Source organism: Nannobrachium achirus (genome assembly GCF_963921795.1).
Source record: "Nannobrachium achirus genome assembly, chromosome: 5".
In the NCBI taxonomy this organism is placed as follows: domain Eukaryota; kingdom Metazoa; phylum Chordata; class Actinopteri; order Myctophiformes; family Myctophidae; genus Nannobrachium; species Nannobrachium achirus.
The window spans coordinates 46848209-46873998 of NC_137814.1; the positions used below are offsets into that span (position 1 = coordinate 46848209).

At 42.8% G+C, this 25790-nt stretch overlaps 1 protein-coding gene across 15 annotated transcripts in view; it reads right to left on the bottom strand.

Annotated features, from left to right (window-relative positions):
• Nucleotides 1-323: 323 nt before the first annotated feature.
• mbnl1 (muscleblind-like splicing regulator 1) overlaps nucleotides 324-25790 on the bottom strand; it is a 93910-nt gene continuing 68443 nt past the window's right edge. For 4 of the 15 annotated variants that reach the window (XM_080726411.1, XM_080726404.1, XM_080726412.1 and 1 more), the window contains 10 exons: nucleotides 15559-15777; nucleotides 13752-14003; nucleotides 12033-12272; nucleotides 9450-9503; nucleotides 7998-8151; nucleotides 7192-7227; nucleotides 5784-5866; nucleotides 5155-5181; nucleotides 4300-4371; nucleotides 324-4044 (listed from right to left, as the gene is read on the bottom strand). In XM_080726411.1, coding sequence (XP_080582537.1) covers nucleotides 4315-4371; nucleotides 5155-5181; nucleotides 5784-5866; nucleotides 7192-7227; nucleotides 7998-8151; nucleotides 9450-9503; nucleotides 12033-12272; nucleotides 13752-14003; nucleotides 15559-15777 — 1122 coding nt within the window. In that variant the 3' untranslated portion in view covers nucleotides 324-4044; nucleotides 4300-4314. The remainder of the gene's footprint in view (nucleotides 4045-4299; nucleotides 4372-5154; nucleotides 5182-5783; nucleotides 5867-7191; nucleotides 7228-7997; nucleotides 8152-9449; nucleotides 9504-12032; nucleotides 12273-13751; nucleotides 14004-15558; nucleotides 15778-25790) is intronic. The other 11 variants (XM_080726418.1, XM_080726416.1, XM_080726414.1 and 8 more) reach the window with 11 other exon arrangements.

The window sequence follows — 25790 nt, forward strand, 5'->3', positions numbered from 1 at the left end:
CTATATGCTGTAGGCCCACTGTAACAATAATCAACAAAGAAATTGTAGTTTGATTTGGTCTATATTGATTTATTGACATTTATTGATAGCTGTTCAGAGGTCAACACCCTTTGCCCCCGCCGGGTTCAAGAGGATATACTCTATTACTGTATACTGCAATGGTTAATTTGGGAATAAAATAAGGGGTATAGGAGTATCCTATAATGGAAAGCCTTTCTGGAGTACCCAAAACATGTTCAATTTCTAATTATAGGAAGAAATCTATCAGCATGACCTGTAGGAGGACTGGGTTACACACAAACTGCGACCACAGGTGGTTTGCATGAGCAAATAAATTTTCGTTTTATTCAGATTTTTTTTTTATCCATACAGCAAGAGTCAATTATGGCAACAATAAAATGTGCATAAACAAATCTGAAGACAGAATATTACATTATTGTGTTGGCAACTATTAGCAAATATGTAAATGGTGGTTGCACTTACAAGTAAAAAGCAGTCAAAGCGTACATGTGCCCCCAGCAGGGAAGGAATTAAACCTTGGTTCAAGTCAAAGGGACTGAACATTTATATTCAAGCGGCTCGACAGCCTGCTTGGTTTTGGAGAAAATGGTGCTTTGGTTCCATAGCAAACTGTACAGCGACCTCGAACTTGGAGACGGTTACATTCACTTTGAAGACTAATTTGCCTGTGTGGTATTATTTGGTGTGGTGAACCTTCACCTGCTGAGTGCACAGCTACGGGGTAGCAAGAACAATGTCCTGTGAATCAACATAGACTGTAATTATACGGCTATGATGAGAGAAACATATCTGGGGTGGATGGGTGCTAATATTTCATTATTCTTTAAATATCATGGCTGCTTGGAAAATATCACACAAGAAGTAAGATGACTTGTTTTTTGTTTTTTTCTTCTTCAAAGTATTAGTTCTCCCTGTTGTGGATGTTATCTACTGTATGTCATTTGAAAAAAATATATATGTTATTGTGTATTTTGTAGTCTGAATGCATTAACTTTCCTTAGGTATCTATGTATGTTTCTTTTGTTTACTTTTTTTTGTTATTTTACATGCAGTCAAATCAAACTATAATAGAAATAAGATTTCAGATAGTTTCCATGGGAGCAGCAATACTGCATGACCAAGTCCATCAACTGATATTATGGACAGCATTTGATATGTCATCCTACAAGTGGGGTGGGAGTGAGCATGACAGGGGGATAGCTACTCCCCTACAACATTCCCTGGCAATACTAGCCACTGACAAAATAAGCCAAAAAGCGCATAGCTTTCTCTGAATGCATTGGCCAAGAAACTAGTGCCCTTCTTTGCAAGCATTTTTTAGCTGGTCTTCTAATTTTAAGAATTTTTAAATGAATCTAACAAAATTCCTTATAATTATAGATCTTTTTTTATTCAAAATAATATCTCAATATGATACATGTTTTTTTTTTCTCTGTTCATTTGACTATATACAGGAAGTGCAAAAAGTCAACCTTCGTCCCTTAGGTTTAGAACTCATCGTCTGCAGCATTACCGACTTCACCGACCTGGCAAAGTCTTTGCTTTCATACACCCTAATCTCACTATACCCACCAAACATCCAAAGACACGTCAATCTCACTGTTCATTTTGGCCTGACATTCAGGGCAAACTTAAGAAATATTAAAACAATAATACATATCTTTTTCTTTTTTTGAAATGGATACAGTAGAAAATAATCTTTACTCTAAAACATGGACAATCTATATTTTCAATACAATATATTTTCAAACGTGATCTCGACATGTTACAAGGAGAATTTTAAGTCGGTTAAAATATTAGTTGTTTTCTTTTAACTACAGTAATTGCAGTCACTGCAGTTGCAGCAATTTTACTGATCTCATTCCTTGTATCAAAAAGTCTTTGATCAACAAACTTAATTGATAATGTAACATTAACAAAAATAAAAGAGACATCCAGCTATATGAACGAAGTGAATATTGAAAACTGACTCAATACATTATCATTTATATGGTTTGAAAAACAAAAACAAAAAAAAAGAAGTTATGAATGTCATACTACCTCAAAATCTACAACAGCTATATCAATGTTGTCAAGTAATATATAGTAAGGCAAAAAATAAAATAAAATCTACAACTACATACCTCAAATAGATTCAAATTCTTAAGTAGTACATAACACATAAGTTCAATGAAATTTAAGAGAGTAATTGTTACTTTTACATAGACAGAGAAGAGAGTAAGAGAAAGAAAACAATGTTTGTAAGCAGTATGTTTTAAGAACTATAAAAGATCATTGGTGTTCTTTTACCTGCATGGTGATTGAAGAAGGTACATTTGATTAGGGTGGGACCCATAGTTATAATAATCTAAGGCTTTGTTAGGTTCATTACAATCAGTAAAGACACATTATTTATTACGCACCTCTGCCAAAATGGAAAAGGGGAAGGCAAGTGAATATTTAACGGAGAGTCGACTGAATGATAAAAACGGGTTTCCCCCATAATTATTCAACCCTCTTAGTCTTAGGACAAGCTTCAGTAACCCTTTGTGAATTACAAAAACAAACAAATAAATCTGTGCTTTGGTTCTCCATAGTTGGATCGAAAAGTGAATGAGAAACGTAATCTTTGTTGTGAAATTACAACTCAAATAGGTGATGTGTATATATATATATACTGTATATAAACTGTATATATATATGAGGTGAATTCTGAGCAGGGTGACAAGAAAACATTTCATTCAAGTGCACATGCGGTTTAAATGACCTAGTTAGTAGACCTTAGGGTCCTATTGATGTTTTTTTTCACCAGTGCTTCTTTTACAGACAGTTTTAGAGTCCCCCTTCTTTGAGCAGGGGAGGGGGACAAGGAAACTGAAGCTACACCACCCATAACTTCACCAGGCTTTAGAGTCGATGGACTATCTCAAACGATAAATACAACACTTAAGTCTATGTAAAAAGAAACAAAACAAAACAAAAGAATACAAAAGGATAGGGAGAGAAAAAAACAAACCCAGAAAGGCACCTCCATTTTCATTTCATTCTTTTTTTTTTAAAGAAAAATAAAAACAATGCTAAAATTGTGGAGAGGAAATAATTTCTTACAACTAATGACTAAAAGAAATGGCACAATGTAAAAAAAAAAAAATCTGAAATTTGTGAAAAGGAAAAAAAAAAGATTAAAAAATTGCCATACAAAACACATACCTTCGGTAAACAGATTAACACTGTTGAGATAACACTCTGGTTTTAGCTGTATGGCCTCATGGCACATGACAAGGTGAGAAAAGCTAGCCCGGCTGTGCTTTCAAGGTACATAGGTACTGTACGTTGGTTAACCCAGAACATTCATACGTCCAAGACCCTCATTTCAACATCTAGTTTCACTAGTAGCCATAAAAACACAATACTGTACACAGTAAATCATGTCGCCGAATAAAAGTCCTTTTTAAAATATATTGTGCCTTTTTAGATTTTGATTCAAATTCAAGGTGCATGTTTGCATTTCTCTTGTAAACCATGAAATATGGCTTTCGATTAAAATAAAATAAAAATAGAAAACAATAAAAATGTAAAGCAAAAAAACTTTCTTGGTCTACAGACGTACCAGCACTGTATGTTTTAATCCAGATGTAACCATGGTCTTTAACCCTCTGTGTGTGCAGTAATAGTAATTAATTAGAATAATTTGAGTGCTATGATTTAGTCACAAAGGTGTAACGGTGTGAACGGACGTCCCCACAGAGAGCGAGAGAGACATATCCTGGCACCCAGATGTCCCGTTTTGCTTTAGCTGGACGCCTGACATTTGACAATCAAGAGGTTGGTGAGGTTGGCTCTTCTTTTGACGTTGATATGTGGGTGAATGGCACCACACCATGTGTTGCATCCTAGATGTTGACATGCATGACGAGACCATCAGTGTTGGACCGGCTAAGAGATGGCAGTCTCTCCTGATCCCATTGCTTGACATTCTGATCGTTATGTACATAAAGGCTGAACTCTTTTGGCTTGGACGGTGCCAGCACACATTCATTTGATCTGGAAGACAAGAAGCCAGGTATTTCATTTAAAAAAAAGAACAATTCAGAAAGAGTCTTGGCGAGACTTGTCAGGTCCTCTGCAGATAAAAGCGGTTTGTCTATAATACAACCTACATTCCATGAACACAAGGTCAGGCATATCTTAGCAACAGCTAGTAGTCTCAAGCTAATACAACCCGATTAACCCAAAATGGAGAAACGTTGTCATGAAATGAGTGAGAGAGAGAGGTTAGGGATTGAAATAGAAACTCACTGTTCTTGAGAGGAACTACATTTGAGTCAAGTACTTGTGACTATTCAGATGATCTGCAGATATTATTGGAATCTGCGGGTGGAGACAGAACAGAAATCAAATGAAATATTCCCAAACAACAACAACAATAACAAAATAAATCACTAAGATGTCTGCCATTCAAAATATCTAACACGAATTAAGACATTTTAAAGTACATCTTCTGAAACGATTATGATGAGTCCATTGCTGAAAAGGTTGAAAATGATAAGAGAAGCAAATTTCAATACAAGTTGCCACAGTTCATTCAAGCGATAATCAGGGTTCACATTGACTTCTGGCCAGGAGAGCGGGGTAGAGGGGTGGGGGTGATGGGGTGCGGGTGGGTGAGGGTGAGGGTGAGGGTGAGGGTGAGGGTGAGGGTAAAATTGTAAGTAGGGTGGCTCCCCATGGAAATCCACATCCTCCAGTTTGTTGACCTGCACCACTCTTTACATTTAAAAACCCTGCCTGGACTGAAAAAACGACAACACCCTGAACAGTATTTCATCTAGACTCTTACCATTGGCCATGTTATCCACTTAAACTCCACAATCAAGCATTTATTCAAAACGCAATATTCAATAGCAAAAAGAATTGCAGTTCAAATGGGGCAAGCTAATCACCAACTGAAGGCAATTAGAGCTAAATTACAGGAATGATGACTGCTTTTCTAAACTAGGAATGGGGTAAAGCTATGCCTGGCATTGTACCACTATAAGCAACAGCATGGGGACAAAACAACAGCCAAGCACCAAATGGCACAGATAGTTGCATTGCTGCACAAACTGTGCAAACGGCTCTAAAACAAAATGGAAGGATCTACCTCATACATACCAAATGCATGTATTCGTTGGTAGTCAACTTTGATAAGGAAGAGTCCTCAAAATGGGAAAGGACAAAAGTTGGTTTAGATGAGGGAAAACATAATTAGATCGAATACAGTATGCTTTTCTACACAGTCAGATACGTCAATCAACTTGTCAAGCTAAATATTGCCCAAATAGTTTCAAACGAATGTATGGTCTTACAGCGTGTATATGTGATTTTGTAGCATCTTGTGGTATGTGTATACATGATGTTGAACAGTGGTGCACTGTCGGATCCACAGTGTTAGTCTAACTCCAAGAGTTAAAATGAAACCAAATATGAATGCCGTAAGGGTCCATTATTAGTTTATATGTGGACTCTTGGAGTTAAATTAACTATGAGGATTTCACTGTGTACAAAAGTGAAGGCCAACAAGACGGAGGGAGTACCCAGCCCACCCCTTCTCTCAGACGGAAGCATCCCAGATTGACCATGTGCACTGAGAGAGAGAGAGAGAGAGAGAGAGAGGGAGAGAGAGGGAGAGAGAGAGAGAGAGAGAGAGAGAGAGAGAGGGAGAGGGAGAGAGAGGGAGAGAGAGACAGAGAGAGAGAGAGAGAGAGAGAGAGAGAGACAGAGTCGGCAGTAGAAGTGCAAACCTGATTGGCGGAGGCAGTTGCGAAGGGGCTTGTGGCAGATGTGGAGGCTGCAGACACAGGAGTACCACCGTGCATCATGGGAACTTTTTTTGAGGGGGGGGAGGGAAAATCATGTAAGCAAAAATCCAAAGAGGCGCAGTGTGTGTATAGCCACATGTAGGTACCAGGCAAATTGGGAAGGAGAAAAAAACAAAGGGTTTTAAAATGGAGTCTCAGTTTAACCGTCTCCCTTCCTTTCCTCTGCCAACAATGACAAAATATCACATAGGAAAAAAAATCACATGACTGTGTTTTTGGTACTACAGTAGTCGCAGTGACTGCGTAGAATTGTGCAGACGAACCACTGACTACGACGTATAGAATAAACAAATAACTAAGGGACCTTATAGTTTCCAACTAAACACCAGGAAAGCAGTTGATTAAAACATGCTGTGGCATTAAAGCTGCAATCCGTAACTTTTATGTCCTAGTTGGGAGACAAACCAGGGACCTCTTCCACACGAGAGACCAAATGGATACCACTCAGGCACAAGGCAGTCCCCTCCCGAAATATTACACTTATGAGCTTCAGCTAGTACCACATTCCCAATGGAAGAGTAGGGAGACCACCTTCAAACCCATGCAAGCCATAAGTACTGTATTAATATACAGATTGGTTCAAATAACATTTAATACATTACAATAAATTCCAGATTACAGCTTTAAGCTAAATCCCCCTCAATTGAGTCTTGAAGATGAAGTTGGCAAGGCAGGCAGAGGAGATAAGGGCACACGTTATCACTGATCTCTCTTGGGTGTTTTCAAAGACGGTTCAATAGGTTAAACCAGCCAAAGCAGGGGTTGTCATACAAAAGAGTTGAGAATAGCCAGAGCCACTGGGGTGGTCAAGCAATACATGGAAAAGTAACAAAAAAAGACTAAAGTCAATTTAATGTGCATTTAAGACTTTTATAAAAGAAAATCATAATAAAAAAAAAATATATATACACATTTTGCTATTGTATTTGCGTCTCCTTATGCTTAATTTATACTTCAAATTACTGTCACACGCCACAAACAGCCGATCTAAAAGTTAGTGCTTGTAGGTCGGCTATTTCCAGCACACATCACCAGTGTAACAAAGTATAAATCAGGCTTTAGCGGACATTTTCTTGCGCATAACTTTTCACATCATATCCTCATACCTACTAACACTGTGACTCTCAAATCACCAAAACCCACTTTTAAAATAAGCGATTGAGCGAGCATGGCCGAAAGTGAATTATTAAGTATGTGACACAAAGGATTCTGCAGTCGGCAAGAACAAGCCCACCACCATTTTCTTTTTTGTCATTCGATGTTGATGATGTGCGAGTCACAGGCAAAAAAAGAGCTGAAAGGTAACTGAAGAAGGAAAGCTGGAACCTACCAAGGCCTGCTGCAGGTGTCATGCACAATATTGAGCCTGCCGATCATGCAGTGCAACAGGAAGTGGATTGGAAAGGGAAGAGAAATCAAAACAGCCCATCACAAAGTTCGTTAGAGTGAGGGGAGAGATAAGGTGTGGGGGGGAAAAAAAAGGTTAATATCTTTTGGACAGCACAAACACAGCTCATCAGTCATCAGTGATTTGGACAGGTGAAGGGATGAACTCATAAGGTAATCAGGAGAGAGTCAACGTGGTACTTTTGTCTGAAGTGTAGCGCATATCAATGTGTAATAGTGGTCATCGTCACGACTAAGTATTAAACATTATATACACACTCTAGACAGAAGTGAGAAGAGAACAGCAGCTCTATACAGGAAGCTAAACACAGCATGTTTGTTTGTAGCCAAACCCGATGCGATGGTTACAATTCACCAACCCCAATTCATCCCACCAAAGCCGAAAGCCCCCAGCGACCGTATGTCATTAAAGTAGCATCAAAACCAATATTATATCCGTCTTCCAAAGACCCAAACTATAACCCACTAATTCTATTCATCCACGTTAGGAGTGACTTGCTCTAGTATTGTACTGTGTACTCTGCAAACAGATGTCCCAAACCCGCTCCGAACATGGCGGCCATGCAAGGGGCATACAAAGCTCAGCAAGTTGTGTTGAAGCTTTCTTTACTTTTCTTTCTTCTTTCTGTATATACTGTATCTAGCTACCCACTACTCCCTGCACTGGCTGTAAATACGGCCTGTTGGTTGGGTGAGCCTTATCATTGGGTTAGCGTCGGGTAGCCATACCTGATGGGAGGAAAGCTGCCTGCTGCTGAAACTGCATGTTTGCCAGGGCCTGTTGGTACTGGAGCATGCCAGCGTTAAACATTGCTGAGGCACCGTTAGCCTTCTCCATGGCTGCCCGCTTTGGCATGGGAGCCATGACACTATGGGGGATACCCTGCCCAGTCGGCCCAGAGCGACGAGGCGAGAGAGGGAGAGAGAGAGACAGAGAAAGAGAGAGAGACAGAGACAGAGAAAGAGAGAGAGACAGAGAAAGAGAGACAGACAGGTGCGTGGAGGAGATGAGACAGTGTGTAGGAGGGAGGCAAAACAAAATGTGGGGGAAAGAAAAAAAAACAGAATAGTAGATAAGTTAGAGGACACCGAAGAGAAAACATCACAACATCCTGTATGTACAATAACATCATCATCGTCATCATCATCATCATCATCAGCAAGCAAGCAGCAAACTAACACAAATACTACACAAGCAGGAGCATGAGGCCTACTGTGGCTACTGGCTAACAAGCATATACTGTACATATCACATCCATATTTTTTATCAAGAAGCTTCACTGACATCATTACATTTTACATTGTCCTTAGGGCTGACTAAGTGCAACAGAGGCAAGCGTTAACTAGTATAAAACAGCAAGGCTGCTAACAAGAGGTGGAACAGAGAGAAGCACAGAGAGAAGGAGGCTGCACTGCTAGCTCCATGATAAACTATGTAAGCCACGTTTAAGTGATGGTTCACTCCGCTGACAGATGTCCAAAAAGGTCTCATGGCAAGGGTGTGAAATGAGCTGTTGAATAAAATCTTTTTTTGCTGAGTCCGACATTCACAAACCTTATAGGCACCTTACACCTGAAGATGTGTGCGTGCATGTCTTGTCTTGGCATGAGACCATTCTTGAGGTCTGAATCTTCATGACAAGGTTTGATGACGGAGTGAACTATCATTTGAACTCTAATCATCTGGGTGATTTTACAGACTCTTGTAACCCTTAGCCCCGCCCCTTTACCCGACACACATGCACTAGGAACATACATGCACACACAACTGGTTGAGCTGCTCCACAACGCTAAACATTGACTTTGGACATAGGACTAAAGCCATGCCATCATGTTGTAATATATTTACTATCCCTAACCCTCACTGGCTTGTTGTTAGATAAGCTACGGGTGATAAATTGATTGTGGCTCCTGTCACAAATTCCTGAATCAGAATTTGTGTTTGTGAGGTGAGTTTCGATGCACGAGGATGCACTCTTTGCTGGCCCAAAAAAAGAAAGAGAAAAAAAGCCACCATCAGTTTATCACCGGCAATAATGACAGAGCAACAGGAGGAAAAAACAACAACAACAGACATTGCACTAAACACACAAGGACGACAAAAATAGCTAAGTATCTTTGTTAAAACACTGCACTACGACAAAGCCACATGCCAAGCTAAAAGGTGAAAGGTCATAGTACCAGGTCAAAGGTTGCGTCGAGGGGTCGCTTCAGTGATTTGACAGCCGACTGAGTCTTAATTAGCAGGCAGCGAGCACATGATGGCAATGGGCCAATGGGGGTTCAAGCGCATTAACATAAACCAGCAAGCAGAGGTGCATCATGGGAGCGGCAGTGCAGTTTGGGTATAGGTGAGAAAAAACAAAAATAAAAGAAACAAATCATTGGAATGCAATATACAAGGGGATAACAAGACTAGGGCATGCACAGTGTGAATACTACTGTAGCACTACTGCTGAACATGTCAACATGAGATATTACAAGTCAAAGTCTACAATAGTTAGTTACTGTAACTGTTTGTACACAAAGATGAATGGATAATACGGCAATATGACAAAATTCTTCAATCGTTACTTTACGTGGGTTTTCGCCAAGCATACTGGACAGAAAATTAAATACATGTACAATTCAGACGTTTCTGTTTCACTGTGCACATCATAGTCAGTGTCACATTACAATGATTCACCCCAAGCTCTCTGCCTTGCTATAAGTATATATATATATGTACTGTATACATTATATACGTTAAGTCCACAAAGAAAACAATTGTATGTTTTAAACAATGGTAACTGTGGTGCTAGTGATTTCAGGTGCTGTTACTGCGTGGGCTCTTTTTGTGACATACTTTCTGCAGCACAATGACTCGATTTATTAACATCTGCAGGAAGTGGAGTGGAGGAGAGGAAGTACAGGGAGAATGGTGTCACAGATAAAGCTTAACCCATTTAGGCCTGAAATTATTTTATACTTTAACTATTGAAAAATAGCAGATATACAAGCTCAGATATACAAGCTCAAATTATATATGTTAATCCGAGGGCTGCGCTGCGAGCTTGTAGATCTGCTATTTTTGAAAAGTCGTGAAAATGTGTGCAAATCTTTGAATATATGTATTTTTTAAGCGAACATTTGTAACTAAAATTTTGCCTCTGGGGGGTCCCTGGAACTAAATATTTTGAGATGGGGATCCGTGGCCAAATACATATCATTTTGGGGGTCCTTGACATGAAAAGGTTTTGAGCACCACTGACATAGAAACATACTGTAGGTTTTTCAAAAAAACTTGAAGGATTTGAAATATTCAAAGACTAGCACAAATGTTCAAGAATTTTCAAAAATAGCAGATCTACAAGCTTGCATCGTGGCACTCGATGCAGGTAGTTAGATTGTAGATCTGTTATTTTTGGCAACACCGTCGTGCTATGGGTTATAAATTATGCTTAAGACAGGCCACCGGGCCAGGCCGACATCTACAGTAGCTCTTGACTTTGTCATCAAACAACTTTGGTTTGCTTGAGGGCCCGTAGGGTGAGGTGAATGAGGAACAAGACAGTGACCCTGCCATGAAACCAGACCAGGAACTAAACAAACTCCATACATTTCCTCATTTTGGGACATTTAAGACTGGTGTGACATTATCGCTGTCTGGTCCGCTTTCATATCACCCCACGACACGTAGCACGATCCTGAGGGTTAATTTAACCCATACAGGTCTCCTTTTACATGCAGGATTTTACTGTGCGCTTCTGTGGCTTCTGGCCTCTTTCCTTGGGGCGTGTTCACACTGTCCGCCTGTACCTAGCGTGCTTTTTCTGCTGAGAATGGAAGACGTGACATACTGTACTCGGACAAACAGTGGTATATGGGTTGCCAGATCAAAGCCTTGTGCAGGAGCTCTGCCTGGGCGAAGTTCGTTTTTAAAGCTTATAATATAGGCAGTCTGAAGAACCTGTTGTGGAGGGTCAGACCAACAATCGAGGCAACAGACACAATCTTTTGGGATTGGTCCGCCGATAAAAAGCAAGCAGACTGCGTTTTTCTCAAAAAGTATAAAAACTTCAACCTTTCAAAAGCGCTTCACTCTGCCAAAAAAAAGCACGCTTACTAGCAGCTTTTAAAGGCCACTACCTTTCTCGTTGGTTTTACTGTAAGAAGAAGGCAATGCCTTTAAAAAAAAAGAGGACAGTATGAACATGCCCTTTCTGTGCTTCCCACTCCAAGCAGATTTCATCCATAGACACTGGTCTTTAATCTGGTATAGTATGTCTTAAATCAAGGCCCCATTTGTACCTTGGTTCAAACATTGATTGTAATAGGAATATAGGGAAAGCCCTATTTAATATAGGAACCAATATAGAATTAGACACAGATTAGTTTAATCCCCAAATTACCGCAGATAATCTATCTTAATCAGTTTATACTAGCACATTAAACACACAGACACACACAGACACATACAGGCACACACACACACACACACACACACACACACACACACACACACACACACACACACACACACACACACACACACACACACACACACACACACACACACACACACACACACACTGTACGATATATATACTGTATATATAAATTATATATGTTAATTCTCATATGTATATATTCTTTTGCCGTGTCTGCCAGTGAGACTGACTTGATCCAAGATGGCTCACTAGTGTGTCATGTGGAATGCGTCTGAAATGTGACTGTGAGCGTGGTGAACGTTGTCTCTCTAAAGATGCCCTCCAGGCTTCTCACCATGGCTGCCGCGGCCGTAGCCTGGTTCACCTGGTGCTGGGCGGCCTTGATCTTGGCCTGCAGGTGGGCCGGGGGGTGGAAGTACTTGCACTTCTCCCGAGAGCAGCGGCCCTTGATGTAGTCCATGCACACGGTGACCGTGTTGTCGTTGGTGTCGATCATGGTGCTGTCAGACGGGTGGGCAAAGCGGCAGTCGTTCTCGCCCCGGGAGCAGTTGCCCCTCTGGTACTCGCGACACACCTTGAGGGGGGGGGGGGGGGGGGAGCAGGGGCAGATGAGACGGGTGATGAGAAGAGGCAGCTTGTGTGCTGTTACTTTTCCATTTTGTACCATGTGTAGGACACCAGAGGGCAGCACTTTCTTTCACATTGGCACTGACTAGCTCTGAGCCAAGGTCTCCACCACGTGCACATGTATGATGTTTTTGCTGGCTAGCCACTCTGCATGCATATCTGCTTCGTCAGTGTTTTGTGCATCTACGGCATGCATGCTATGTACGTGTACGTGTATGTATTATGCAGTACGGGCCATACAGTCGAATGTTTGGGCTGCTTTACAGTTTACTGTTTACAGTTTAGGCATTTAGCAGACGCTTTTAATCAAGCGATTTACAATAAGCAGATAAAAACATCACAATAATAAACAAGATTATATGTCAGTACATCAACAGCAATATAACAAATGCAAATGAATATCTAGCTAGAAAAAAACAATATAATTCGTAAAGAAAAAAAGGTTTCTAAAAAACCTAAAAACAAATGCTAACTAGCTTCATGTATGGTCAATGATTTTTCCAGTAGTGCTGAGGGTTTAGGTGGAGTCTGAAAAGGTGAGTCTTCAGTCCACGGCGAAAGCTAGCGAGTGAGTCCGTTGTTCTAAGTGCGACAGCTTTGTTTTCCTGACATGATGACAGTGGCAATGCCGAGGGAGATAAGAGTGGTGTTTGTGCTACTGAAAGCATTGTTTACACAGTTTGGGGTTCTTAAACCCCATGTGAGAATAACCCAGTAAAACAATGTGATTCAGAAGACAACAGGGATAGCGCTGTCATTGTTAACACAATTTGCTACAATTACAATCACAATTTAGGCATCTAGCAGACGCTTATCCAGAGCAACTTACAAGTGCCACTTTTGTACGTCGACACTCGTGCTTCAAGAGTCAATTAGAGCCTCCCCCCACCCTCATGTTGAATGTTGGATTTCTTTTAGTTTTAGTATGTATCTTCATAAAGGAGAAAATTAACCACAACTAACTTTGATAGACATTCACATTTAGACCAGTGGTTCTCAACCTGTGGGTCGGGACCGCCAGGGGGGTCGCCAAAATTATTTTGGGGGGGTCCCCAGATGATTAATTTAATGTGCAACATTGTTTTCTCACTCAACAGTAAACAAACCAACATGAAGTTTAAGTGTATAGAGGGTATCTGGGCATTTCTAAAGTGACAATTGAAGGACTTTTTAATACCTCTAAAAAAATAAAGTAAATATTGGCCAAATTGTCAAATATTAGAGGCAGAAATTGTGAAAATAGCTGATCTACATGCTCACAATGCCTCGCGTTGCGAGACGTTGTGAGCATGTAGATCTGCTATTTTCACAATAGAACTGTATTATACAAAATGTTTTGTGCTCGTAGGGTGGTGGGAGGGGGGGTCCCAAGTTAAAATATGATTATTTTGGGAGTCACGGCCTGAAAAGGTTGAGAACCACTGACCTCTGTCTGTGCATTCCATCTGTTTACCTCCAGTCTGTCTGTCCTCAGCAGCTTCTGTGCGGCTGCGGCAGCTGCGTTGGGGACCTGGTTGGACATGTTGGGGCTGGAGGACATGAGGACAGGCGTGCTGTGATGGATCTCCTGTGCCATCAGGCCTGGCGACACGGGCCCCAGGTAGGGGTTAAAGGCTGCGTTTGCTGCGGCCACTGCGTTGGCCTGGGAAGCCAGTCCCGGGCTCATCGAGAACATAGGCTTTAGGGAGGGAGGGAGGGAGGTGGTGAGGCAGGAATGAAACGGTGTTGGGTAAAAGAAATGTGTATGTGTTACAGACTGAGAGTGCCGTGGAGAACGGAACACACAGAAGGCCTTACTTTGCACATTTTAAAGGTCGACCCATTTTCAACCTGTACCTTCATCTAACTATTAATTTAGCGAATGTCTGTCCGCTGTCCGTCTGACTGCATGCTGACATCACTGATACTAAACAAACCACCATGGTAACAATGCCCAACTGACATCACTAATTAACATCACTGACATCACTCAGAGCCCACATTTGGAGATGACATCACAGACTGGCCTGGACAGTGGACACGGAACTCCATATATGGGCATAAAAGAGTGCCAGCCAGACAGACGAATACAACGGGTATTGCACAACTGGACATCGTTGGTGACTATTCTGCCCAACGGGCACCGGTCTGGGTTCTCCAACATTACTTCTGAGACTCCTACATTCAATCCCTGATCACACACTCCCGGGTAAAGGACTAGTATAACTGGTTCTCACTAATGCTCATGATAAAATGTTTAAAAATAAATCTATTCAGTCTCAATCTCATAGGAGGGATGTAGACACTTCAGAAACCCGACTACAAGTATACAAAAAAGATGTATTTCAGAGAATAGCTTTGATTATAATAGCATAATACCTTTCCAGGAATATAAAGCCTGCAGTTTCTATTAGCTTGGATTCCCCCGTCGATGATGTCACTGGCAGACGGGTTTCTGAACTGTCCACTGAACTGTCCAAGTGATGACCAATTATATAAAGATGGGTTGAAAATGGGTGAAGTCGTCCTTTAAGTACCAGGTCTTATGGCCGAGTACGTGGCCAAAGCTGTTTGGCTATTTTGAATTGCCAAAAAGCATTGGCCACGCCAATGAGTCTTATGTTAACTCATCATTTTTAAGATGCGCAAAATAGGCCCCAGAGAGAGCAGTAAGCTAGCGTTTTGGCTAATCCTGTCTAATTGTGGGAGAGTGTTTTTTGCAGGTCTTTCAGTCAGAGTGAAGCTTGTGATTGGCTGCGCGGAGGTGCCAAAAGTCGGGGGGACGGAGATACACCTAACCTCAGTAAAACTAACGCTGGTGAATGCTAACCTGGTAAAATGCTAACCTGCCGATGCTGGTGAATGCTAACCTGGTGAATGTTAAACTGGTCGCACCAACGGTGCTTAACCCAGTAGCTTTTTGAGCGGTGGTAAACCGCTCCATAGAGTGGCTGTGCGTGTGTCTGTAGCCTTTTTCCTCAGCGTTTTGCCATAGCAAAACGTGTGTGTGTAGCATAGCCTGTACATCCTAGACTCAAATCCTAGTCTGAAGACGTTATGCAAGCACGACCACCGCTCACTTCACATTGGGTGTGATTTTTTTGATCCAAGGATCCAAGACCTGCTAAAAACACTCTCCCGTCTAATTGTGAAAGACAAAGTGCACAATGAGGAGTCAGCAACAACACAAATGTCAGCGCATGTGTTGTGTGTGTTATGTGCGTGTGTGTCACTGTTCATGTGCTTGATCTCACCATGTAGGGATGTAGCTGTTGTGTGTTCATACGTGTGTGCCCTCTCACCATAGGCGGTAGCTGCGTGCCAGGCATCATGGCATTGGCCAGCTGCATCTGCTGGGCCAGCATGGCCATGTTCTTCTGCTGGATGAGGTTGTTCCTGCCATTGATCTCCAGCTGGGTCTTTAGGTGGGCAGGAGGATGGAGGTACTTGCAGTTCTCCCTGGAGCAACGGCCCTGGTGGTGGTGGAGGAGGGAGGAGGTGAAAGAGGGACGGTTAGTATCGACTGCACTGCTGGGAGATTGTTTTATGCATTTTCTAATGGCAGGGAATGACTAATGGTCAAAATAAATAAAAAATGGGCAGAGCGTTTGTTATTTGTCTTATACAGTAGCCCAGACTGGTTCTCAACCTTTTCAGGCCACGACCCCCAAAATAATCATATTTTAACTGGGGACGCCCACCCCACCCCACCCTGAGGAGCACTAAGAGTTGAGGCATTACATTTTGTATAACACGGTTCTATTGTGAAAATAGCCGATCTACATGCTCACAACGCCTCGCAACGTGCTCACAATTTCTGCCTCTAATAACCTGCCGACGCTGGTGAATGCTAACCTGGTCAAATGCTAACCTGCCGACGCTGGTGAATGTTAACCTGGTCGGACCAACGGGAGGTCGAACCAATGCTCAGTCCCCATGAAACTGTACCTTTTCCTATGCAAACTTCTAATGAAGTCTTCAATCAATCAATCAATCAATCAATCAATCAATCAATCAATCATGCCACAGATTTTAGGTTCACCTTTGATCTCGACTGATATAATGTATACAAGGGTTTAGAATTTAAAAGGCATTTAGCAGACACTCTTAATGCAGAGCGATTTACAGTAAGCAAGGTAAGCACGAGGTAATACATCAAATGCATAGAAACAATAAGACGATACTAAGTGTATTCCTATGTGCTACGTTCGTGCTGGGTTATACAGTGATACATGTGGTAATGGCCTTTGATATATCCAACGTTTTCATTATGCTTTTGCAGGCTTGTGTATTTGAAACAATGTAGGGATGTAATTGTGTCTTGTATAGTCAACCATTTTGGAGCCGTATGCAGTTGGAAGAAGCCACTTCTAGACTAAATTTAGTCTAGAAGTGGCTTCTTCCAACTGCATACGGCAGCAAAATATAATGTTGAATATGCTTTATCAAAAACCTAGCCAAGACTGTAACAGATTTAATTTTATCGATTCTGACATTATGTGTACCGGTATCTCTAACACAGTCTTGGACACTTCCCCAAATAGCCACTGCAATTCTGTGTTTAATGACCAAACTTCACCATACCGGTAAATGTACAGATTCAAAATATAAAGTTATGCCTAAATGTAATTGTGTTCTGTAAGATTCCATATTGTTCAACAAAGAGGTGTTTTAATCCATTTAGAACGGGTACACATTATTGTGTATCATTATTTTGTGCGTTAACTATTGAAAAATAGCAGATATACAAGCTCACAGCGCGGCACCGAGTGCCGCGCTGCGAGCTTGCAGATCTGCTATTTTCTTTTTTAAATCGTGAAAATTAGAATTTTGACCCGATTCTATAAGTGTCTTTTGAATCCTTCTAAGATTTTTTGAAAAATCTATGTTACTATGTCAGCAATCTGGCTAGCCATCGTCAAAGAAAAGGTCCTTTTCACTTAAATGGAGCTTTGAAAATACATATATTCAAAGATTTGCACACATTTTTTTCACAACCTTTTCAAAAATAGCAGATCTACAAGCTTGCAGCGCGGCACTGGTTAAAGCATTCAATAATTCTAGGCCTAAATGGGTCCTGTCTGTGGCTGATTGTCATTGTAGTTCCTGGTTTCCCAGTGCCACTAAACCCATTGAGAAGACAGGGAACTCTATGGCTTTAGGGTAAGCACTTTACATTTTGAATTTGTACATTTATGGGGAAGTAGGGGCATTAAACACTGATTTGGGCGGAAGTGTCCGCGGCAAGGCAGAGGGGGGCTTCGGTCTTCCACACTTCAAACTGTACTATTGGGCAGCCAATTTGAACGCGCTCTCCTACTGGCGCAGTCATCCGACAGCCGATCTCTTAAATACCCCAGCCTGGCTGCAGACTGAGATGGCCTCCGTCAGGCCTACCTCTCTTACTGCACTGCTCAACAATCCTCCCAAGCGTAAACTACCATCATACATTACGAACCCAGTTATTATCAATTCTTTGAAAATTTGGAACCAAATTCAGTCTTTTCTTAAACTGCCCAAAGTCTACTTGGATAGTCCAATCTGTCGGAACCACGCCTTCCCTGCAGCCTTGTCAGACCGTGTGTTTTCCATTTGGAAGGATAAAAATATTGTCACTATTTTAGACCTGTATTCCGAGGGTATCCTCATGTCATTTCAACAACTGCAAAGGGCTCATAATTTACCGTCAGCTCACCACTTTAGATTTCTCCAGATCAGAGCATACCTTCGGACTCATATACCCCACTTTGAACAGTTAACAAGACATAACACATTAGACAGTATTCTTCTGCATACACCTGGCATTAAGGGCTCGGTCTCCTTCTTTTACGACATCCTCCATGCTTCTGTGCCAACATCCAGTGATAAATCTAGGATCGACTGGGAGAAGGATTTGAACATTCCAATTCCAGAGGATGTATGGGAGTCAATCCTGAGCAATATACACTCCAGCTCCATAAACGCTAGACACACTTTGGTTCAATTCAAAGTAGTCCACAGACTACACTACTCAAAGTCAAGGTTACACGCCATATACCCTAATACCTCTCCCTTGTGTGATAAATGTAAACTTGAGACAGGCACACTTGCCCATCAGTTCTGGTTCTGCCCAAAACTGAATTCCTACTGGTCCCTCATTTTTGATTACCTATCAAAAGCCCTTAAAAAAACCATTGACCCTGATCCACTATTGGCTATGTTTGGACATGTTACCTTCAATCCTTCTATTAAATCATCCGAAGGCCGAGCGATCTCCCTTTGCACATTGTTGGCTAAACGTCTAATTTTACAACAATGGAAATCTGAATCTAGCCCTTCATTCAAGCAATGGCTCAGAGACCTGGGCAACGTGCTCCATATGGAGAGAATTCGGTACTCAATTATTAAGAAGGACGATCTCTTTATGAAAATATGGCAGCCTCTGCTGGATAGGTGGTCAGTCTCCTGTGACAGAGCCCGTGACCGGGGTGTCCCCTCAAATGCCTGAGAACAGTCTGGGTTTTATTTCCCTGAATCCCGCTTATATTATTAGCTAAGGTTTTCTTTCCTGGATGCTGTCAACAACTACTTTTACTTTTATTGTTCTCTCTTTGGCTGATTTTTTTGTCTTTTTGTTTTGGTCTGTCTTTGTCTTTTTGTCTGTTTTTCTTGTGTTTCCTATGTAAAAGGGGAAACTGACTTTTTGACCTGTGTTGTACTTTGCTACTTACCCCCAATAAAAACTATATTAAAATAATGGAAGTGTCCGCGGCCGTCAGAGACACACGAACGTCAGAATCACTATAAATCTCTGGCAGTCTCGGTCTAAGAAGGCTATCAAAAACCATACCAGCACAAATTATGAATTTTACTGCACAAACAGCACAATTGTAACACAAACCATTAGGATAATGTGAACCACATGAACCCTAGCGTCACTATTCTGACTGAGCATGTCATAACAGGCCAACATGCAACAAAAAGATGTCGGCAAAGAGATAAGGTGAAGAGGGAAAAAAATCACACTTGTGTGAACTGAGTGGTGGAGGCTGCGTGTGTGTGTGCGTGTGTGCGTGCGTGCGTGTGTGTGTGTGTGTATGTGTGTGTGAATGTGAATGTGAGTGTGCCTGGCCTGAACAACAGCGCCCCTCCCTTAACATGTGTGGCCAGAAAAGGTATTGCAGGCTACATACAGACTCAGGCTACATACAGACAGACACGCACGCACACACGCACGCATACCCACACATACAGCCACTTATAGGAGACGGTGTGACCACCGCTCAAAAACGGGAGACCAAGGATAGACCCCTGGACCATACTGAGCAACTAAGAGTATAAGGTGTTTTAGTGGTTACAACCTTTGTTTGCCTGTGGTGGTGAGCTAGTTTCACAGATGTGACCTGAACTCAATTCAAGTTCAAGTTCAAGTAGAGTGTACTGTACAGCGCACGCGCGCGCGCGCGCGCGCGTGCGTGTGTGTGTGTGTGTGTGTGTGTGTGTGCATGCACATGTGATCGCAAATATGTTTGTATGTCTGTACGTGAGTGCATTCTTGTGTGTGTGTGTGTGTGTGTGTGTGTGTGTGTGCGTGCGTGCGTGCACACACGCGCGTGTGTGTGCGGTGTGCAAGTATGCGGTGTGAGCGTCAGGTCAAAAGGGGTTGTGACAGGCATCGGGGGACATTCAGCAAGGCTAAACGTTTAAGGGCCTATTAATACCATGCACTCATATGATCCATAGATGTTATATCACCAGGCACATCGGGAGGTTTTATGCTTCAAAGCCTGCAGATTATCTAAGTCAGAGATCCCTTTCTGCTAGCTATAGCTGCTGCGGGTATCCAATTATACTGCCGGTAGTCAGGGGGGGTGGATCTAGGATCAACCCCAGAAGACTGAGGTCACCATAGGTTAAGACCGAGCGAGTCTGACACGCTATACTCACGTAAGCGAGAATGCACGCACATTAAACGCGGGCGCAACTGAGGTCATGTTCATGCAACAGGTGGCAGACACATGTCTCACACACACGCACGCACGCACGCACACAGACAGACACGCACGCACACAGACAGACACGCACGCACACAGACAGACACGCACGCACACAAAGTGTTGTATTTGCTGTTTTTCTTGGGCCGCACAGCTGAGCTGACTGTGGCAGTCGGAGGTCTCGCTTGCTGACAGAAGTGTCCCCAGGGGCGTCACACTGGGGGGGGGGGGAAGTGGGACTGAGTTACAAGGGCCCAAGGTGGAGGGGCCCTAGTAACTTTAGCTATTGAAAAATAGCAGATCTACAAGCTCACAGCGCGGCACCGAGTGCCGCGCTGCGAGCTTGTAGATCTGCTATTTTTTTGAAAAGTCGTGAAAATGTGTGCAAATCTTTGAATATATGTATTTTTTAAGCAAACATTTGTAACTCAAATTTGCTTCTGGGGGGGGGGTCCCTGGAAGTAAATATTTTGAGATGGGGGTCCGTGGCCGCAGCGCGGCACTCGGTGCCGTGCTGTGAGCTTGTATATCTGCTATTTTTCAATAGTTAAAGCATTCATGGGGGGCCCGCAGTGAATCCTTGTACCCGGGGCCCCGAATTTGGTGTGACGCCTCTGAGTGTCCCCGTCGAGACTCGTCTCAATACGCCCTCCTCGTGGCTTCGTCTCCCTCCCTCCCTCCCTCCTCTGCTGCACTTTCACTCGACACTCGAGCGACCGGACAGGTGTGAGGCAATGAGAGGATAAGCGGCGCGGAGGACATTCAAATGACGACGGGTCTCTCTTCGAGGAAGAGTCACATTAATATCCAGTAAACCCGAGTCTAAAGTGTCTGCCCGGAGTTCACGCCTGCCAGCCCCTCATGCCTTCTCACTTGGCAGGTGACAACCATACGGATGGACATGTGCCCAATTATTACCCACTCTCACCCGGGCATGGGTATTTTGGGCATTGGTCATTATAGGTGAAAAAACCTTTCAAAATGTTTCGGAAATCTTCAAATATTGCAGATCTACAAGCTCACAACACGTCCCTATTTTAGGCATATCATTATAGGTGAACAGGTGATATAAACTCACAAGACAATGCAAAGCAACCTGGTCTGAGCTTATAGATCACCTTTTTTCTTGAGTTGAACAACTATACGTTGGAGTTGTTGTTGCTATGTAAAGTAAACATTTTTTGTAATCTTTGAATAAATATTTGAAGTTTTTCAGAAAATCTAGGTCAGGATTTAGAAAGCGTTGGTAGAATCGGCCTCGGTCTAAATGGGTTAAAAAAAAAAAAAAAGAAAAAAAAAGGATGAAGATTCTACTCTGTGATGCTGTTTGTACATACAGTATTTCCTGGGTGAAGAGCAAGGGGCCAGTTGCGCAGTTTAAAACCCATCTAAAAGGCCTTAAGCCCGTGATAAATTCTCTAATTAGGCCGGTCTGATGTAAGACCGGCAGTTGCATTAAAGATGATTACCACATCACTCTGATGCTGAGCCAAAAAACAAGAAACAAAACGAGCCAACCTCCATCCAGTCTTAAGTTAAGTTAACATAAAACACTGTAAGCCCTCAGTTGTAATTGTGATTAATTACAGCTCTACTTTTAGCTATTACAAATATCTGACAATGAGTCCTATTGTTTATCCTTGTTCAGCAACAGTCCCCTCATGAACCAGTATGTGTGAATGACATTCACATGGCAGGTCCAAAGGATTTGCACAGCAGTAGTTTGAGAAAAGCTAAGAGCTTGGTCAAATATTTACAAAGTTATTATAACCTTCTATTCTAACATTTGAAACGTAAAAGAAATAGCACTCATCAGAGGCCACCTCCTACAACAACACCCAAACGTTTTTTTTTTCTTTTGTCTTCTATATTTGGGATTTATGTTACCTAGAGAGGGCTGAGGTAGATTAGTGGGTCACACCCCCGTATGCCACTTATGCTACAGGTTAGACGTTTTGCCTCAGGACTGTGTGCGTGTGCGTCCGTGCGTGTGCGTGTGTGTGTGTGTGTGATAAGGAGGGAAAGAAAACAAGAAAATGAGTGAGTAAAGGTGTGTGTGAGGGGGGAGAGGAGGGGAGGAGGGGAGGCAGGGACGTGCTGGGCCCCTGATTCAGCCCGGGAAAAAGAGTTGGAGATGCCCTCATTGCATGCTATAGAGAGAGATCTCTCTCTATAGCGCTGCTGCTACTCAAAGATTTGTCATTTCAGATCATGACAAGTGACAAGCCAGTGGGCCAATTACTGTACATGAGTTATATTTCGTCGTTGTCGGGTGGAAACCTTGTATGTCCAAAACCGTTTGTTTTGTATTTATCATTTTAAAAATGATTTAAACTAGTGAAAACAGCCGATCTAAGCACACAAGTGCGAGGCGTTGTGTGCTTGTAGATCTGCTGTTTTCACTACTTTTGTGCAACAGCCTTGTATGATGAAGCAGGGCTTTGCTTTGCGAAGAAATGTATACATTTGAAACTTGGATTTACAAGGTTTCTGCCCGACAGTGAAAATGTACTTTGTTGGCAGCCCAGCCAACCAAAATGGAACGAAGGTCGACATTTAATTTTTTTTCCTAATGGCCGGCCTTGACCGGCCGGGAATGAACCGGCCGTTTGGGAATTGTCCCGCTTTTCCCAATGGCCAGCACGTCCCTGAGGGGAGGGGACGGGAGGGGGGGTATTGCCACAGGACCATGTCTGTCCCAGGCAGACTTGGCTTGTTGAGACTTGAGACAGACATACAATGTTAACAAAGTGATTTTTGCTGTTCCTCCTCTGTCCACTGTATAACATACAGTCCTACTGTATACCGCTATATGGTCATTAAAAGAAAGTATGTGGCCTAATTACGTCGCTCACATAAAATACGATTTCTAATTGAAAATCTGCTTAGCGAGTGACGACGAAAAGGTATGAAATAGTATGGGTAATGGAAGCCCCCCCTGGATTTGAAGTGACAGATTAATGACTGGTGTTCACCATGCACACATGGACGCTGATGGATGAAATGTCCCCAGGGCTGTGTAATCGCTCACTTGAGTCTCACAACGAGCCGCCGCCGCCGCTGTGTGCTATAGCGAGCCGCGACACGGTGACACGAAGCAGTGGCAGTCAGCAGCACTGTAAACAAGAGTAAAGGATAATGGACTACACAAAGCCGTCTGGCGAGGGGGTGTATATATACACAACACAACAACTGAACTAGCAGGGGAGAAAGGGATCTGGAGGGGTGGGGGGGAGAGAACGGCCGGCGAGACAAACTCACCCTTGCACGCATGGCAGAAATGTTTACATTTTTAGCCCTGCAAGCAGCGGGTCTCTCTAGGTATAGGTATGGCTATGACGGTCGGCCCGTCTGTCCCCGTGTTCACCGCTTAGGCCGCAATTGAGTTGTTATCAGGGGTGTCGCACCAAATTCGGGGCCCTGGGTACAAGGATTCACTGCGGGCCCCCCCCGTGAATGTTCTTCATAGGGGGAGGGGGGGTTTAACCCATTTAGACTGCAGGGAACGCATTATTATGCGTTATTTTATGCTTTAACTATTGAAAAACAGCAGATATACAAGCTCACAGCGCGGCACCGAGTGCTGCGCTGCGAGCTTGTAGATCTGCTATTTTTTTTTTTAATCTTGAAGGTTTTTTTTGAAAAACGTATGTTTCTATGTCAGTGGTGCTCAAACTATTTGGTGTGAAGGAACCCCAAAATGACGTATTTGGCCACGGAACCCCATCTCAAAATATTTAGTTCCAGGGACCCCCCAGAAGCAAAATTTGAGTTACAAATGATAGCTTAAAAAAATACATATATTCAAAGATTTGCACACATTCTCACGACTTTTCAAAAATAGCAGATCTACAAGCTCACAGCGCGGCACTCGGTGCCGCGCTGTGAGCTTGTATATCTGCTATTTTTCAACAGCTAAAGTGTTAATATAATTAAGGTCCCTCCACCTTGGGCCCTAATAACTCAGTCCCGACCCACTTTCCCCCACCTTGTGACACCCCAGGTTGTTATCTCGAACATTGAAATTCCAGTGGCATTTCCTGTGCACCTTCATGCTTCCCAGACCGTGGCCCAGACCGGTGACCCCAGTGGTCTTTATTCCAGCGTTACCTTTGGGCCAGAACCTCCACTTGTCTTGCACAGAAGTTATCTAAACGTCTAACGGGCAGACTGTCATAAAACCTTCACAAAGTGCATTCATTGCTCACTGGAAGATTACCTAAGACTAGTCCTTACCCGTTCAAAGATATGAGCTCCGAAATGATGTGCAGTGTGTGGGTTATGGGGTGTGCACTGTGCACACAGTATATGAGGGATGGAAAGTAACTTTAACTGGTGCTTGCATGTTAATATGTAGGAGCATCAATGTAAGAAATACCCGTTTCGTTTAAAGGCTACAGAGATACTGTGTACCGATCTACATGACAACATCTGAAAGAGGGCCAGCCAACACCCCCCCCCCCCCCCCCCGCCCACCCCCACACACACACACACACACACACACACACGCACACGCACACGCACACGCACACGCACGCACACACACACAGAGCTGGTTAAACATGTTGCCCCATGCTAGATGCAGAATAGATATGCATCATGCTAGATGCAGAATAGATAGTAGTTACACCATAAAAATGATAATATACAGCATATGATTTGTGAAAGTGACAAACGGGCTTCACAGTTATGTCAGGTGTGTTCATATGCTAATGGTGATGCGATTTCAGATCAATTGCTCCAGCCACTGAGGAGAAACGCTGTGACAGACACTCACTCAGACAGACATTCGCAAAATTATAGTATAGATAACTATGAGAGTGACTCTGTGACCTTTTGTCTAGTCAAGTGCCTCCTTCGGGCCAAAAGGTAAACACAAGATATCTCATAATCTAACAGGTAGATTCCAGTCTGACTTTTGGTTCCTCTAGTGCAGGGTTCCCCAATAGGCGGCCCGTGGGCCATTTGCGGCCCGTGGGGGGCTACTGTCTGGCCCACACCAACCCCAGTAATAATGGTGGTACAAGAGCAGCAACAACACTAGTATATCGTCGTTGTCGGCTGGAAATCTCGTATCTCCAAATTTGTACGTTCTTTCGCAAATCATACAAGGCCGTCGGCGTCGCACAAAAGTAGTGAAAACAGCAGATGTACAAGCACACAACGCCTCCCACCGCGAGGCGTTGTGTGCTTGTAGATCGGCTGTTTTCACTAGTTTAACTCATTTTTAAAATGATAAATTCAAAACCCGACAACGACGAAAACTGTCGCTGAAGTAGCAGGAACACCACCGAGGAACACTCTTGGGACTGCTAGTGGGGCTTTTCGATGTGTGTTTTCTTAAATAAAAAGAAAGGGGGTTGAAAGCATGTTTCTTTTCTTCCACGCAGAGATTTCCTGTTGACGCACATTCATTGAAATTCTGAGTCCTGAAAGTGACGCGTTGTGTGTGTGCATGCGTGTGTGTGCGCGTGTGCGTGCAAAATGTCCACAAGTATACTGCAGTAAAACTT